Source organism: Fukomys damarensis, unplaced genomic scaffold, assembly GCF_012274545.1.
Source record: "Fukomys damarensis isolate Sample0158 unplaced genomic scaffold, DMR_v1.0_HiC HiC_scaffold_38, whole genome shotgun sequence".
Taxonomy (NCBI): Eukaryota; Metazoa; Chordata; class Mammalia; order Rodentia; family Bathyergidae; genus Fukomys; species Fukomys damarensis.
Genome location: NW_022900950.1, coordinates 25,767,018 through 25,785,680, shown reverse-complemented (window position 1 = coordinate 25,785,680; position 18,663 = coordinate 25,767,018). Strand labels below are relative to the sequence as shown.

The 18,663-nt window shown below is 33.7% G+C and overlaps 1 protein-coding gene across 2 annotated transcripts in view; it reads left to right on the top strand.

Moving 5' to 3' along the window:
• Positions 1–18,663, top strand: part of Xpo4 (exportin 4) — a 104,672-nt gene that overhangs the window by 30,762 nt on the left and 55,247 nt on the right. For both annotated transcript variants that reach the window (XM_010607496.3, XM_010607497.3), the window contains exons 4-6: positions 189–327; positions 11,166–11,282; positions 12,001–12,154. In XM_010607496.3, coding sequence (XP_010605798.1) covers positions 189–327; positions 11,166–11,282; positions 12,001–12,154 — 410 coding nt within the window. The remainder of the gene's footprint in view (positions 1–188; positions 328–11,165; positions 11,283–12,000; positions 12,155–18,663) is intronic.

Sequence of the window (18,663 nt, the reverse complement as noted above, 5' to 3'; positions counted from 1 at the left end):
ACTGAAGTGCTGTCATGCTTAGGGTCATATAGATTCAAACCCAGGTCTTCTGACTTTGGAAGTCTGTACAAAGCCAGTACATTATACTATTTTCAGTGATACTATTAACTTTGGACTTAGTGAAAAAATTGGGAGTATTTTTACATTAGATTTTTAAGTATTTTCACTGTGATTTTTATGTTTTACAGCCTGCAAAAATACGTTCGGGAACAGATTCTATTAGCAGTAGCAGTAATTGTAAAACGAGGATCATTAGATAAGTCAATTGACTGCAAAAGCATTTTTCATGAAGTCAGCCAGTTGATAAGTAGTGGCAATCCCACTGTGGTAAGTATGCTCTTTATAAGTACTAGAAAAGTAGTATGGATATTTACATGAAAGAAAAATTATTTAAACTAATAAATAATTTTCATTTGTTCACATTTTCTTTCTCTTTTTTTGGTACTGGGGATTGAACTCAGGACCTTGCACTTGCAAGGTAGTAGCGGTGCTACTGAGCTAAATCCCCAGCCCTAATCTTTTTTGATATTTAATATATTTTGCCTTTTCTTTTGTTCTGTTTTTCTTTGTTGCCAGTGTTCATAATCATTGCGTTAATTGGTTACAAAATAGACAGTCCAAGATAAATCATGTAAAAGTACAAGATCCCAATGATGAATATAGCTATTGTATACCTAAAATGCACCAGTAAATTTAAAAAAGATAAAACAAAATAGATGGTAATATGCCATAATATTCTTAACCATTTCTATGAACATTCCTTCATTTTTAATAAACCTTAAACAAGTACTAATGATATCAATTAAAAATTTTGTTTGTTTGTTTGGTTTTGGGTTTTTGTTTGTTTTTCTTTGAGATAGGATCTCACTTTGCAGTTCAGGCCCATGCTGCCTCAAACTTGAGGCAGTTCTCCTGCCTCAGCCTTCCAAGTACTGTGCCACCATGCCTGGCTCAACAAAACTGTTAGCAGTTGCTATGCTAGTAGACCACAAATGTCATGACTTCCATGTGTCATTGTCATGTGAACCAATGTAAGACCATTGTTCTTGACTGAATTAATCTGGAGAGCATGATTTTTCCTCTGTCATTTTCTCATCCACCTGTTAAGAGAACTAAAGTCATGCCTGAGGAGTGGATGTGGGGTTGTGATCACTCATGTCAGAGGCAGAAGGAACAGGAATTGGTGTGGTATAGTTAGCTATGGTCCTTGGATTGAACTGTTGACTTTTATCAGCTAAATGGTATTTATCGCATTTAAAAATGGGATGGGTAATGCGTGGCCATTCTGATTCTCAGGTGTTAAATCTTCAATTATTTTGGGTAATATTTTTCACTTTCATGATTTCTTGAATCACTTGAGAGATATGTATGTGAGGCTATCCATCTTACTATTGTATATGAATTCCTTTACATTGTTACAGGCCCCCTCAGTAAGAAATGTCTTTATTGTATTTTTAGTAATTTATATTTGCTGAGCTGGAGATCAGACTGAGGCCTCAAGTGTGTGATTTTTAATGATATTTGATAGTTTGAGGTTAAGAGATGGTGGCACATTTTAGTAAGGCTGTGTACATTATCCCTATGTTGATTCCAATATCTTTTTCCTCCTCCCCTCTAACCTTTATTGCTAGTTGGCTATGCACTCACCTTACTGCTTCAACACCCCCCCACCACCAGAATGACATACCAGGAATCTAGAGTAAAGGAATTGGTAAACAAGCTTGTTAGGACTTTGTTTTTGATTGTGTGGATACTGTGTGTTATTTGCCATTTTTGTTGCAAATTTCACGTGGTGCTGACCACAAATGTTCTGTATCTGTGCTTTTCATTATATAGTTACTACACCAATGCTACCTGTGTGGCATTTTAACACTAGAAATGTGGCAAGTATGACCAAAGATTGAAACTTTTAATTTAAATTCATAACCACATGTAGTTAGTGGCAACTATATTGGACAGCATGATTCTAGACTTTAGTAATTTAAAGGTCTAATTTTTCCCCTTTTTAGTATTTATTTCATTGTGGTTTATTTTTTATAGTGAGAAGAATTCTTGAAAATGATCCCCTAATAAGTTCATTTCCTTTTTTTCTTTCTTTCGTTCTTTTTTGTGGTACTGGGATTGAATCCAGGGCCTTTACACTGAGCTGCATTCCTGGCTCTTTTGTGCTTTTATTTTGAGATAGGCTCTCACTAAGATGCCCAAACTGGGCTTGAATTTGGAATCCTCCTGTCTCAGTCTCCAGCTATGCTGGGATTGTAGATGTGTGCCATCATACCCAGCTGGGGGACTGCTATTTACTTAGATCATTCTGTCAGCCTGAAGATCTCTCTATTGGTCAAGGCCACCATTTCTGATGAAGCTTTGCTTCTGCTATTGCTGCTTCAGTCATGGCTGCATTGTCATTTGTGTAAATTTTGATAGTATTTGCTCCCAAATTAGTGGCTATGTGCAATCTATGATGGTGACTACCATAGAGGGCTGAGGGGAAAAGTGGTAGATACAGCTAACAGGGAAAAGGTTTGGAACTAAGAGTCCTTGGAAATCCTGTCCTATGCTAAATGCTCTGAATCAGGTTACTCTTCATTTTTTTTTCATTCATTTTATTTTATTGTCTTTTATTCATAAATGATTCTGTTATATATATAAGTACATTATCCTGGGGAATTGGTACATATACATATCAAATTTTTATCCTTTTTACTTCCCCTTCCCCTCCCTTTGCTCCCACTTTTACCCACCCCTATATTCCCTTCCCTTCTCTACAAACTGTCTCCCTGTTTTCTGTCATTTATTACTCATTTATTTATACTTTGGGTTTCTCATATAACAAATCATGTGATATTTAACCTTCTGTGTCTGATTCATTTTATTTAGTATTATGGTCTCAAGGTTCATTAATTTTGCTACATATGATCAAATGTATGCTTCTTTGTGACTGAGTATACTCCATTGTTTATATATACCACAGTCTATCTATTCATTTGTTCACGGTCATGTAGGCTGCTTCCAAAACTTAGCTATTATGAGTTTTGCTGCTCATAACATGGGTATCCATGTATCACTGTAATATATCTTCTCATATTTTAGGTTTTGCTTGAGGATATCTTGTTTCATTTTGACAGTCTTGCAGTAAAAGTGTCATGCTCGTTGGGATGGACAGGATTTAAACTTGAGGAATTTTATCAGTGATGCTAATATTTCTCTGTGACTCACACCCTTCCCAGGGTAGTTTGATGATCTTTCCAGCTAGGATTTTGGCATTAATGTCTCTGGCCTGCCTTCATCACCCACTCAGATGCTGCAAGCAAAAGATAGTCTCCCTTACTCTCAGGAATGAGCGTGTCCTCAGGAATTTAGTTCTCCTTCCTTTCCCTTGGGTAATTTGATCTCGTACAAGAAAGACCACCATAACCTGGCAGTTGGATTTTTTTGAGCTACCAAAGAAACTTAACATTCTGAAAATGATTGGAACAGATATAGTTTAGTTTTTTCTATGTTCATGGTGCATATACTTTGAAAAGAGTGGTTACATTTAATGTTCTTATGAAATACTCTAAATAATTTATTTTAAAAAATAAAATTTGAATACAAAGCCAAGAACTTCAATAGTAGTAGGAAATCAATAGTGTGGATGAGTGGAATTTAATTTCAAGATTGTAGGGTGACTTAATTTGGTGACCACGTTGAAAACATTACATTTTAAAAGTTTTTTTTGTTTTTTTGTTTGTTTGTTTGTTTGTTTTTTTGAGACAGGGTCTCACTATGCAGTTGAGACTGACCTGGAACTCACTATGTAGCCCAGGCTGGTCTTGAACTCACAGCGATCCTTCTACCTCAGCCTCCTGCGTGCTGGGATTACAGGTGTGCACCACCACGCCTGGCTAAAGTTTCTTTGTTTTTATGTGACCAAATGAAATGTGTGTACTGTGGCGGTCCTGTTTGTTTTTGCCCAGTAGTTTGAAATTAGCTCACTCAGGAGGTCTGAAAAAATGAGATTATAGGCCAATAAAACATGTTACTATATCTCCTTTTAGACTGTTATAAATTCGTGGGAGCAAATTAAGAATTTAAGATTTTTTTAGTTTCGGAGACATGAGTAGCAATAGAAGAAAGGGTTAGAAACTCAGAAAGTAAAACAATAAAAATCATCAGAACATTAATCAAGTATTAGCCAGACAATTTTTAAAAATGGTGATTTCAAGAGATATTTGAAAAGAAGTTAAATCTATGGAAAAATCATTCAGTGACCATTTTCTGGCCATCTTACTGGCCAGAAACTGCATATAGTCTCACTTTTCCCTCCCTTTTGAAGCATATTCAGTCCTGGTTGTCCATTCTCTTGTATTAGTCTAATAAACATGTTTAGAAAGGCTTAGAGGCAGTGCAGTATAATGAAGGCTGATTTGGTGTTTAGACTTAATATTTACACTATAGCTTTGACTACCTACCTAACTCAAATTATTAAACTTTAGGTATTAATTCCCTAATATGTCAACTAAGTGTGATAGTATTTCAGGGCTGCCCATTCAGCCAGTGTTTATGCTCATCTTTCTAGTGGCCTCCCCTTTTTTTGTAGAATTTTGGTGAAGTGAATTATAACAAGTCATCTCTATCCAATTACTTTAATTATTGAAAAGGAGGAGAAAGTATCCATAAGTGAAAAGTAATTATTTGTGTATTTTAAAAAAAACTAATATATTTGCTTTCTTTTATTTATTTATTTATTTATTTATTGGTCCCGGGGATGGGACGCAGGTCCTTTCGCTTGCAAGGTGGAACCACTGAGCTAAATCCCCGGCTGCTTTCCTTTAAATGCTTTAAGAAGGAAGTATCTTAATAGTTGAAGTTCTCTCATAGTTTTTTGGAAAGATTGCATTTAATTTATGAAACCATGTCTAAGGAAATATTTCTTAGCAAGGTTTTCCATGTATCTTGGTATATTTTTAGTGCAATCATGCTTGTATAATTATTACATCATATTAAATGTTATTGAAATGTAAATTATTAATTTTAATTAAAGTAATGGTATTATATTTACATGATTATATAAGTTGTGTGTTTATATAATTATATATTAACTTATAATTATAATAATTGTAACGTTTTTATTAAATTTTTCATGCCTGTCTTTATGGGCACACTGTTTATCTTCCACAATTACAAATGTTGCTGTGGTTATCTCATCTGAGTTGGCAAGTATCAGAACTACTTTGAGTACTAGTTTTAGAGAGATAGGGAAACTGTTCTTCCTGAGAAGGTAGCCATAGTTTTATTTTAATCTAACATTTAAACTAAAATTTTAATCTAGTTCATGTTTTTATTTCCTTTGAAAATAGCAAGACTACATTAAATCACTTTTATTGGTGTTTCATTCAGCATTTAAGCTTCTTTACTCCTCTTTGCCATGTTAGAAAGAAGTGGGTGAGAAATTCACTTGTCTGCAGAGGCAGCCCTGTGCCTGGATGTGATAGCAAGTTAATCTCACTTATCACAGGGTCTCATTGATGTTTGCTTAGAAGAGCAGCTGGAAGTCTGCTGTATGTATGGCAACCTTTCATAAAGTTTATTCTTGGTAATAAGGATCCAGGGGCAAAAGCCAAGCTATTATAAGAGATAATCCTCTCTCTGAACAAGAGCATTTTATTTCGTCAGCTGGAGTTAGTGTTTGAGTATCTTGTACTTGTGACAGTACGCTGGTGAGTAAGGCAAACTATCTCTGAAAGGCCTTTTTCACTAGCATGAAATTAATGACTGACTAGAAGTGAGAGTGCTGCCTTAAGAGTTTTAATGTGAAGAGTTTAAATTGTTAGCCAGTGTTATCAGGTAACTTGGGAATTTTTAGTATTTCAGTAAAAAAGACACTATAAAGACTATTATTTTATTTTATTATTTTATTATTTTTTACTGCTAACTGCAAAGGACACCAATTCAAAACTGTATGAAGACTCTTTGATAACCCGAGACTGTCCTCATTGCATTATCTTCTGTTGGTTTTACATATGTGAAGTTTCTTTTTAAAATTTTATAAACAGCTAAAATGAAATAAAGAATGTGTTATGTATGGAACTTATTTTCCTCAGTCTACTTGTGTTAATATAGTGCCAGTTCTAGACATTAACATCAGTACATTAATTCAGATAACATTTACTTTTCATCTAGTATATTGCTTTAATGATATTTTATGGCTCTTTTTTTTTTCAAGTGATAACTTGTCTTATAATTTTAATTTGACAGAATGTGTCAAATCAAGAAGTAGGACTGTCAAATAGCCAAAACAAAGTGGTAGTTATTTTTTATGATAATGATAAAAATGCTATTTCTATTTTATCTTATCATAACCTGTTATATTCACATTGTACTTTTGCATGCAGTATTTAATGAACCTTAGGGCAGGCATGTGAATTAGGCAAGGTATAGGGTAATAGCCCATTTTGTAGATGAGATAGTGTCGGTCATGATAGATGAAGTGCTTTGTAGTTCTTTGAAGTGGAAAATCTTGGCTTCTTAGAACCCAGATTTTCTGACTCCTTGGCCCAAAGAATAGAATTGTAATACTGGTCTCCTAAAGAGCCAACAGAGTGTTTTTACTTATTTTTTAGGTATAGAACTACCTGTTGGTGGTAGTCTGATTGCCACCAGCAATGAGTAACAGGCAACCATGAAAGCCAATTGAGAAAAACCGAAGCAGACATAAATCAAAAAGCATCACTATCTGGTGCCACTTTGTCAAAGGGTACAAGGCCTCCATATACTTTAGTAGTTTACAAGTAGTTGCTTTATTCTAACATCATAAAATAAATTGCTGTAGAAATAATTATTTTAGAAAAGTGTAAAGGAAGACTTACTAAGTTTTATTATCTTGATTCTTTATGATTTTGTATAAAACAAGCACTGTTGTGTTAACCTCTTATGACTCAAGATTTTAACTAATGTTTTTTTTTTTGTACTGGTCAAATTCTTGGTAACTTTAGTATGACAACTTCGTATTACCTCTTGATCAGTCAGTTTTCACTGAAATTATTTACAGCTTTCAATTCTGATCCTCCTAAATATGAGTCATTGTCTGTAATACAGAATGATACTTGGCTCTGCCTCTGACATCGGGCAGAGGAGCACTGAAAAGTACAGTGCTAGTCATTGGAAGTGGGAGGTAAAAGGTAATGCAGTTTGGGTGACCACTGAGACCTTAAAATCTGAAGCCAGGAGGTAGAAACCTCCTACCAGAGTAAGAAAGGCATAAGGCTTGTGCTCTCTGCTTGGCAGATTTGATCTCCCTTTCCTTTTTCCTTGTCCTGAGAAAGAGCTGTCCCCCTTTTCCCTTGGGAGCTCACTTTTGGCTTGCTTTCCTGGCTATCTTCATTACAATGCAGTGTGAGAGCAACTTCATTGTAAGGGGATTTAATGGACAAATATTGCAAGTGAGCAAATATGTTTGGAAATGAGACTTTGGCATTTTTTCATATGTTAATTCCCTTATAAATAGGAAAAATACTTTGTTAATATGAATCAAAGTGCTTTTCTCCCTTAATGTAAATCAATGCTTAATTATTCATCTTTCTCCAGTGAATGAATCTCTGTATTCATTTAGCACCTTTGAGTCAGACCAGTCAGTAAGTGTTACCATGCTATTTCATATCCTTACAGAATATTTTACTAAACTTTTGATCGTTGAAAACTGATAATTTCAGGTATGGTTAAAAACAATAAGATTTCTGTATGTTGCATAGCAACTTATTTTTATGTAGTAATTCTTTAAGTGCATATTTGAAAGAAAACATTTGTTTTTAAAAATTTCTCTTTATTTCATAAGTGAAGTAGAAAAACTATGTATGGATTGATAGCGATATATAAATAATGTATATTTATGCATTAAGAAATTGGAAAGCTATATATATATATATATGGTATAAGATTAACCAATTGAATAATAGGATTTTAGCCAATTTTATTTTGCTTGTGCTTTTCTGTGCCTTTAAGTTTTTGTAAGATGAAGATACACTATTGTTTTTGTTTTTTGGGTTTTTTTTTTTTGTTTTTTGTTTATTTGGTACTGGGAATCAAACTCAGTGTTTGCCAGGCAGACATTGCACCGCTGAGCTACATTCTTTGCTCTACTATATTCTTTTTGTAGGATAAAAAAATTAAGAACTGTGTTCAAGATCTAAGTCTGTAATGAGGTATATTTTGCTCCTGGTTCTCATATATTAAGAATATACTTGCTTTTATTGGTGAAAATATGCTTAGAGGCATCTATCTATCTTATCTATCTATTTATCATATATTAAGAATATACTTGCTTTTATTGGTGAAAATATGCTTAGAGGCATCTATCTATCTTATCTATCTATTTATCATATATTAAGAATATACTTGCTTTTATTGGTGAAAATATGCTTAGAGGCATCTATCTATCTTATCTATCTATTTATCATATATTAAGAATATACTTGCTTTTATTGGTGAAAATATGCTTAGAGGCATCTATCTATCTTATCTATCTATTTATCTATCTATCTATCTATCTACAATTAAAAAGCAGTTCTAAGCCCCTGGAGCTCTTTTCTGAAGTTGATAGCTAGAGGAGACTTAAAAATCCTTCCTTGTTCTGAGCCACAGTAACCTCAGTAAGGCTTGCACTTGTCTTTGCCTTGTCCCTTTTTTCCTATTTTGTCTTGCCCTTTTTTTCATATTTTTTACATGTTGAGTGTAAATACATGAATATAATCTTAGGAATCTTTCACATAGAAATAAATATTTATTGTTATTATGCTAATCTTAAAATATATCATTTTGTGCACATTGCAAATTGTGGAATATTATTATAGATCCTTTATTTATAAGGACCATGACATTTTGTATTTAATAAGTGCTCCTGGATTTCTAGTTCAAATGTTTTTAAATAACTTGCAGCAAGTGAGTTCTTTTTTTCAGTAAATTAACTAATCCGAGATTCTTAATTTAAATTTTTTTTTTTTTTTTTTTTTTTTTTTTTTTTTGGTTTTTTGAGACAGGGTCTCACTATGTAGTTGAGACTCACCTGGATCTCACTATGTAGCCCAGGCTGGTTTTGAACTCACAGCAATTCTCTTGCCTCAGCCTCCCGAGTGCTGGGATTACAGGCGTGCGCCACCACGCCCGGCTTAATTTAATTTTTTAGTAAGACATATTTTGTCAAATTTAGATACCTGTTAATATGTCCTATTTACTGAAATTTTGTTTTGAAAGGATAGGTAAAAATCTAAGACTAAGATTAATATAGGACACTAAAACTTGTCTGCGGGATTATAGTATCTTGAAATTTATTTGTTAGGTTTTTGCAAGTTTATATTTTCCTCTGAATGTAATTAATTTTATTTGTGACCAGTTTATTATTTTTAATACCTATTTTTCCCATCAAAGCCTATTTAAAAATTTGTGCATAATTGATTGAATATTATTTAATCTATGAAGTGTTGATTCCTACTACTTTAATTATTAATGAATCACTATTTTAAAAGAAAGCCATATTTTAAAACTATAGTTTTGTTAACTAAAAACTGAAGGTATTTTGTATTTGATAAGTTTCTAAAATCCCTTTAAACTGTAAAATATATGTGATAAGCTGTTTTTTTATGAGAGGCTTTTGTGCCTGACTTCTCAGTTTCTTCTTAGGCCTTGCAAATGGAATTAAACAGGCACACTTTTCTTGACAATTTGTGCTGGACAAGACTTTTTATTTTATTTATTTTTATTTTTATTTATTTATTTTTTTTTTGGTACCAGAGAACAAACTTGTGTCCTTGCTCTTTTGAGGCAAGTGGTGGCACCACTGAGCTTAGTCCCCAGCCCAAGACTTTTTATATTAAAATGAATGTACACTTTGAATTAAAATTATAAAATGTAAAGGGCTAGGCTTAATGATAGAGGGCTTACCTAGCATGCACAAGGCCCTGGGCTTGATCTCCAGCACCACCAAAACAAAACCAAAATGTGTGTATTTAAGCAAACCTAGGATCATGGAGAGAACTTTTTTGGTTATAGAAGCCTCCATTGATTAATGCCACCAGATTCCCCAGGGAATTTGCATTTACTCCTGGTGGTGTGGAAAAGTCTGGTAAACTGCTGTAATGTAGGGTATGTGCCATAAAATATGCAGTCGTGCTTATTTTGAGATTAAGAGGTAAATCAGCATTTTTAACACATTTTTTAAAGGAAATTTCAGATGAATAAAAAGGTAGATAAATAGTATATTGATCACCCATCTAAACATCATTTATGTTACATAAATACCAAGTTGCGCCAATATTTAAGAATTTTACTTTATGAATATTTGCTAAGATTTGCCAAGATAAGCATTTGTAAGGTCAAGGTACTAACATCAGAAGCATTTCTGAACAAAGATGTTGCAGTTGGTGGATGGGTCTGACTGTGTTCAGCTGTTGCAGAAGCTTGCAGAAATAGTATCATCTTGACTTTAATCTTTCGGTTGTTCAGAGGTAGTGTGTATATTTTTCTTTAACCCCTGGAAGTGTGCCAAATAATTTGTATCCTTTTCTCCATCCTTGGTACCTTTACATAGTCTATGAATAAGATTAATGAGTTGATATTGTAAGCCTACTGAATAGAACCAGTGACACAGAAATCTTCATTTATTATTTGAAAATCCTTTTGGGTAGTATCTAGTTATTTTGGAAACTATACATTGTTTTACATTTATCAGTTTGGGAATGAATTTTATAAACATCAGAACATAGCTGTCAGACAGACCTATGTTCAGATCTCAGCTGGCCTTAGATAATGACTTAATCTTTCCAGGTCTCGGTTCTTTCACATGAAAAGTAGGGATATGAATTGTTTTGCAAATTAAATGAACTAATGCACTCAATACTGATTTTTTTAATATGTTACTTAAATTTTGTGATCAAGTAGGAGGAGTATGTCCTAATTCAAATCTTCAGTGGATAACTGGATTTGAGAAGTACTGTTATTAGCACTTGCCAGATCACTTAGAAAGGAAAGCTAATCTTCATTTTATCAGTTCTAGTTTTCTGACTGGTAGCTATACCATCTAAAGATATGATAGTTAAACTATCGATAGAAAGTGTTCCATTATGTTTGAACATAATATATTGAAAGAAAGCATTGAAAAATAATACCTTGTAATTATTTCTTATCAAATATAGCAAACGCTGGCCTGTTCTATTCTAACTGCACTATTGAGTGAATTCTCAAGTTCAAGTAAGACTAGCAACATTGGACTGAGTATGGAATTCCATGGTAACTGCAAAAGAGTTTTTCAGGTATTGGTATTTTTGTTCTTGTATTTTAATCATTGAACCATCCATTTTTAACTAAATTTATTCCCAGTGGTTGAGAACATTTGTTTTTATAGCTGAATAGTTGCTTGTACCTGAGGATTTGTGTTGTGATTTTATAAGATGTAGGAAAGTGATAGGTTTGGTGAATGTAGTTGACAGTTTAAAATTGTTTAATTCTAGTCTTAAAAAGAGATTCATGATAAAGAGCTCATAGTTTATTATTTTCGTGTTTAGGTGTAACTATCTCAATTGATAGAATTTTGCTGGCCTTAAAAATAAGACTAGCAGAAGGCCATATATTACAATGTTATTGCAGTTGGTGTGGGCTCTTTGCCTCTCATGTGTATTGTTTAGCTCTGGAGTAAAGTTATGTGAAGGCACTGACTTAAATCCTATGGCTGTGCATGATAGCACCTGACTCCTCAGGCTCTGCAGTACTGTCAAAAGACTTGCTTCTCCATGGAGTAGCATTTATACTACAATACATAGTGCCACTTGAAAACATATTGTGAAGTATGTAAAATATATTGTGAAATTGTAAATTTTAACTAGAAGCTTCAAGATGGAAAATGTTCTAAAGGAAATAATGTTTGCCTCTAGAAATTTTGAAGTTCTTGTTTGTTTGGTTTTATGGTTCTGAAAGGGAATATATTTTGAGTAAATTTCCAATATGAAAATATTTGTGATTGATTGATGATAGGAAGAAGACCTTCGCCAGATCTTCATGTTGACTGTTGAAGTTCTGCAGGAGTTCAGCAGGCGGGAAAACCTTAATGCACAGATGTCCTCAGTGTTTCAGCGTTACCTTGCACTGGCCAATCAAGTCTTGAGCTGGAACTTTCTTCCTCCAAATTATATCCTTTTAACAACTGATTAGTTACTTATGGTGATTTTTACAGATGACTTAATTATGACTCAGATCATTTTATTTATATCTACAGGTTTGGTAAAAATATATATATTTTTTTTTAAGAAATGGAATTTTAGCCAGGGATTTTAGCTCAGTGGTTCTGCTGCCTGCCTCTCAAGTGCAAGGTCCCAAGTTCAATCCTGGTACCAAAAAAAAAAAAGAAATGAAATTTTATCTTATAATGCCACCATGTAGCAGACTAGGTAGGAGATTTAAAATTGGATTTACTACTTTGTAGAAGGCAGTTGGATACATGGAAACATTTGATGGCTATTAGAGTAGTTTTCCTTGGGAAAGAAAAGGAAACAATGGAAAATGTATTTTTATAAAGAAATGGAACCATTTTATCCTTGGCTATATAATTACATTAGATTTTTAAATTCACTTTCCTTCAGGTTGGTTTGGAGTACTTAATCTTTTTTTTTTTTTTTTTTTTTTTTTTTTTTTTTTTTATTTTTTTTTTTTTTTTTGTGATACTGGGGGTTGAACTCAGGACCTTGCAATTGTGAGGCAGGTGGTGGTGCCACTGAGCTAAATCCCTGGCCCCTGGAGTATTTAATCTTAATGGATGTTATTCAGGTATAGATAATAAGTCAGTAAAATGTTTTTTTCCTTAAAGGCCTTTACAAATATAAAAAGATGAAAAAGTTCAGCTTTAGGAAATACTATATACAAAATAAACTTAAATGTATTACAGATACACATAAATATATGCTTTTTTAAAATCCGCTACTAAGCTGGAGAAATTTGTATTTGAGAAAATAGTTCTTTAAGTTTTTGGATTAACTATTCTAGAATATCTGCCTGTTGTTAGATTTATGAAGTAATGTACTGCATAGTATCTACCCATTTGAGCATACTTAAATCAGGCAAGCCTGGGTTCAAGCTTCAGCTGATCTTACATAAATTACTGAACCTTTTTCAATTATAACTTTTCCTAGCACAAAAAGAAGAAATGGATTATTGTGTGAGTTAAATGAGGCAATATGTTTAAAACACTCAGAGTTAGGTACTGTTTATGGAGCTCTTAATAGTTTGTCTTGTAGCTGGCTGTCATGATCTTTCCTGGATCTAGTACTCTTCTATATGATCTAAGAAATTTAATGTAACCTGTTCTAGGTATATTTAATCAGCTCCTTCTTGGGGCTCTTGGCAGGTCAATTTATGGAAAAAAAAATAATAAGGAAATAAAAAATAGGTACTGAATCATGTTAGGGATTTAGGATAAATTAATTTTTTTTCCAACAGAGCTAAGAACTGCTATATTTACATACACAAAGTTTAATTGTAGTTGATAAAACTGTGAGATTTAAAAAGGTAATCTTCCTTTTCAGCTTGTATGTAGTAGAAAACCCAACTGTGAAAGGTTATAGGGTTAAAGTGAATCTCTGAATCTCAACCTGAGCTTTTTCCATTGTTCTTTCCTGAGGACAGTGACAGGAGAGACCATGAGGTTAATGATTTTCTTTTGTCTGTTCTTTTTGGTTTGCTTTTTGAGACAGGATCTGCTTTGTGGGCCAGGCTGGCCTTGAACTCATAGCAATTCTCTTGCCTTAGCTTCCCCAGTGTTTGGATTACAGATGTGCACCACTATACCCACTTTGTTTAATCACCTTTCTCTTAGTAACCACTTTTCTATCTTTAGCATATTAGTTTAATTCTTTTGATTTAAGAGGCACATTTTTTCTTGTCTTTGCTTTAAAAAAATTTCCCCTTGAGTGTTGTAATTTTTTTTTTTCTTGTTACCTATCAGGGATTGAACTCAGGACCTTGTCTTTGCCAGAGCTAAATCCCTGGCCTCTGAAATATTGTTTTTGCTCCCAGTTTTTTGTTTTTAAAAGATAGGGACCATAATTAGAGGTTTAGGGATCACTGTAACAGGATTTTGCAATTGTTGGGGGAGAATAGACCAAACTCCTGCTCCAATTTTTTTTAGTAAAGAAAATAAAAGATGTTGAGAAACCTTAGAACAGATTTTAAAAGTATCAGACCATATGGAGCTTTCAAAACATTAATTATATATGTAGGGAAAAATCAACGCAAGTTACACTGCATATTTTGTAGCCAATTTTAAAGTGTCTGTTTTAGGGGAAAATGTAGTTGGCAGAGTGACTATTTTGTAAAGGGAAACAGTTCTCTGGGAGTTTGAAAACAAAGTTTTTCTGAAAGATACACACATGTAATATTTTTTAATGTCTTTAGATAAAGTTTTAGAGAAATGTGTCATCTGAGAATAAGCACTATTGCAGAGTTGCCAAAGGAAGTAATTCCTTGTTTTAAGAAAGTGTATCTTGATCTTGAGAACGTTCTTCTACTTCATGGCTGTTGGGTACTTTTGTGAGCATAGATTGTTGTACAGTTCCATTATTTGGCTGACCGCTATAGCTAAGTGTTCCTTCATTTGAGTGGATGAGCTTTAGATGTAAGAGAAAGAACTCTAGGTGATGCCATTAAACTATACTGCAGTTTTAATGCTAACTAGGAAATCAGTTTCAAGGTACTCAGTTCTGATTAATTTCTAATTAAGGAAATTGTGTAAAGATTACCATTTAATCTGCAGGGAAATAATTGAATAATTAGTTGTCTTCGTTTTCATGGAAAGAGATTAAAATTTCACTGAGTTAAAATGCGTTGATGGCTTTTAAAAATGATTTGTGTTTTAGAGTGGATGAATAGCAAGCCTTGTAAAATATTTGCGTACTCTGTATAAAATACATTTGATGTTTAGAATGGTGTCATGTTAAATGAAGCTATATTAAATTATCAATATTAATCCTCTTTAATAATTTTTTATAATCTGTTTTTATGTATTTCAGGTGTCGTGAATAGCTGGACACTCTCAGCTAGATTCACCAATTGCTCACATTTTGTCCCATTCTCTCTCCATGCACATACACAAATATATGAATTTACATATATTTATGTATATATTTAAATCTTTCTTGGGTGTGTTTTGTTTTGTTTTGTTTTGTTTTTTGAGACAGGGTCTCACTATGTAGTTGAGACTGACCTGGAACTCACTATGTAGCCCAGGCTGGTCTCGAACTCACAGCGACCCTCCCGCCTCAGCCCTCGAGTGCTGGGATTACATGCGTGCGCCACGACGCCCGGCTTCTAAAGTCTTCTTGAAACCATTTGAGAGATGTAGTAGACATTACACTCATTTACCTCTGAGTACTTCACTGTATACTTGACTAAAAAATCAAAAGGTTTTTGAAATTGTACTATAGTTTTTATAAGAAAATATCTTGCAAAACCATACAGTTTTCATTGCAAGAAGTATATCATTAAGAAAATATTTGATCTATATTCTTGATTCAGATTTTGTCAGTTGGCTCAGTATACATTTGCCTATTCTGGTTATTTTATATAAGCATAATCATGTAATATGTGGCCTTTTATGTTTGTTTAGCTGCTCTTCAGTCTTGTATATTCTAATCTACTCCAAGGTACTCTGTTCAGACAGTACTTATTTTATTGCTATATAATCTATTACATGTCACATTTTTATTTACCATTCAAGAGTGATACTGCTGCCAAGTGCAGTGTTCACTTGCACCCAGGAGTTTAAGGCCAGCTGGGTAACATAGTCAGACCCTTTTTCTTTTCTGTGGTGTCCTTTGAAGTTCAGGAACTTTTAGTTTTGATGTTCAGTTTATTAATTTTTCTTCATTTTTTTTTGTCATATCTCAAAAATCATGCCTTAGTCACAGTCACTAATATTTGTATTTTTGCTTCTTTTGTGATATTTCTTATACATGTCTTTGATCCATTGTTGAATTAATCATTATACATGGAGTGATATAAAAATTCAACTTCAGTATTTACATCCAGTTGTACCAGCAGATAACTGTTGATTAGAAAGATAGGAGATGGGGGCTGGGGATTTAGCTCAGTGGTTCTGCCACCTGCCTCGAAAACAAAAGGTCCCAAGTTCAATCCCTGGTACCAAAAAAAAAGAAAGATAGAAGAGGATGGTAGAATGAGAAATACCAGAGAAAGCACTATGTTGGTAAATGGTTGCTGTCTCTTACCAGTATGTATCTGCTGTCTCAGTTGCTCTAACATAACTTTTCAATTGAGAATACAAGTGAATCCACACAAGGAGAAATTACTTGAGTCACTCGAAATAAAGTTAAATATGCATGCTCAACCTTTAGTAGGTACTTCATAAATACTTTTTGTCAAGAAAAGTATGTGACCATAAACCAAAATGTGTATTAGAGAACTGGGAATGTTAGTTCAGTAGTAGAGCACTTGTCTACCTGGCATGAGGCCCTGGATTCATTCACCAGTACCATTAGAAAAATATAAAGAGAACCAGTATATCTGTTACGTTGTACAGAAGGAAAATTTGAGGCCTTATCTTTGGAAATTTCTCATAGAGTACTACATTATATAAAATATGACAGTAAATTGTCATTGGGAAAACCAGTTGAAGCTGACTTGAGTGCAGAGCTAGGATGTAAAGAGATGTATAGACAAAAGAATGCAAAGATTAGATATTTAGGTATTTATTAATACCTAGGCATTTATGAATACTTATGAATTATACTGTTGTATTTAATAACTTACTTTGTGTTCTTAGGTCAAGATTTATGTACATGCAAAATTTCACCAAAGAAATAGCTCTATAGTAGTGATTTTGAATTGAGTGCCATTTTGCCCACCTGGAACATTTTATAGAGTATGGAGAAAAATTTAGTTGCCACAACTGGAGGAGTGCTACAAGCAACTCGTGGGTAAGGGCTAAGATACTGATAGATGTTCAACAACAAACAGGACAACCCTGCAGTAAATGGGCCCAAAATGTCAGTAGTAATCCATACAAAAAGTTGTACTTGGGTGTTTATAACAGTACTATTCATTATGGGCAAAAAGGAGAAAAAAAATGAAATGTCTGTCAATTGATAAATGGATAAATGAAATATACATCCACTGCATATAATGAAGTATTTTTCATCAGTTAAAAGGAATGAAAGTGTAGTACTCATTTTTGACAGCATGTGCATTTTAAAAACATTGTAATAAGTGAAAGAAGCCATTCACAAAAGGCCCCATTTATGGAAAATGTTCAGAATAGGCAAATTAGAGACTGATTGGTGTTTACGTAGAGCAGGAGCAATAGCAGTAGGGAAGACCTAGTGAGAAGATTGCTAAAGTGCACAGAGCTTCTTTCTGGGGTGATTGTTCTAAAATTAGATTAATGTCATGGTGGCATAACTGTGAATATAGTGAAACCATTAAGTTGCACATTCAGTGTTAAATTGTGCAGCATGTGAATTATGTCTCAGAGAAGCCTTTAAAAATAATCATGCCGTGCCAGGAATTTAGCCCAGTGGTTCTGGTACCTGCCTCGCAAGTGCAAGGGCCCGAGTTTGATCCCCCGTACCAAAAAAAAAAAAAAAAAAAAAAAAAAAAATCATATCATGCCAGTTTTTATCCATCATGATACTTTACTGATTGGCTACCCCCTGTCTGTAGAATTGTGTTATAGTGGGAGATTGGAGTGAAGATGAAATTTTGGAAGTTGTTCCTATGATGAAGATCATAAAGGTTAAGGGAGTGGGATAGATCATTGAAAGAGAAGTGAAGAGGACCAGTGTCAGGACCCTTAAGTGTAACAGTAGTTACAAAGCAGAAAAAAGCAAGAGATTAAGAAGGCCAGTTAAGACAAGTGGATGAAAGAACAGTCAAGGAAGATTTAGGAAGCAAAGATTAAAGATAAAAAGATAAAAGTTTCAAAGAGCAAAGGTAGACAGTATCATCTGTTACTGAAGGGCAGGGTAAAGATTATTTTCAGTCTATGTCTGGCATTAGTTATGCATAGGTGATTTCATAGAAAACTGTTGGTGTGATCGGAAAAAGTTGTCCTTCAGTGATTGAATAGTAGTAATTGGTGAAGTAGAGAGAGAAGTGTAAATATTTCACAAAGCATTGACTGTGATGGTTCAAGAGAAGATGGTTTTGTACTTTGGGTACTAGAGAGGTGACTGTTTCTCCTGAGGGGAGAAATCGGGAATTAGGGAAGAAAAGGTGATATATAATGTTAGGGCAATAGTGTGGATGTTGATATAGCCCTGGATCAATTAATGTGGTGAGAAAGATAGGAAGCCATATGTTTGTGTGGGTTGTCTACCTTGATGATCCAAGTTTTTAAGCTGTTAGATAAATGTTAATTCAGGTAGCTTTGTCTAGGTTTGTTCAGAAGTGAAGGAACCACTTGGAGGAACTAAAATCACCTTCTGATGAAACATATTAAAAAGCAGTCTGAAGTATTTTCTTCAGTCATCTTTGAGTAATCAGTTTTCTCCAAACTATTATTTCTGTATATATGTTGTATTATACTCTCTAAAAAAAGAAGATCTGTAAAGTCATTAATATTTGAAGTTGTATATTATTTGTTCTCAGATATTTTTTGCATTACAAGGAAGATACCCACCCCCCCCCCCA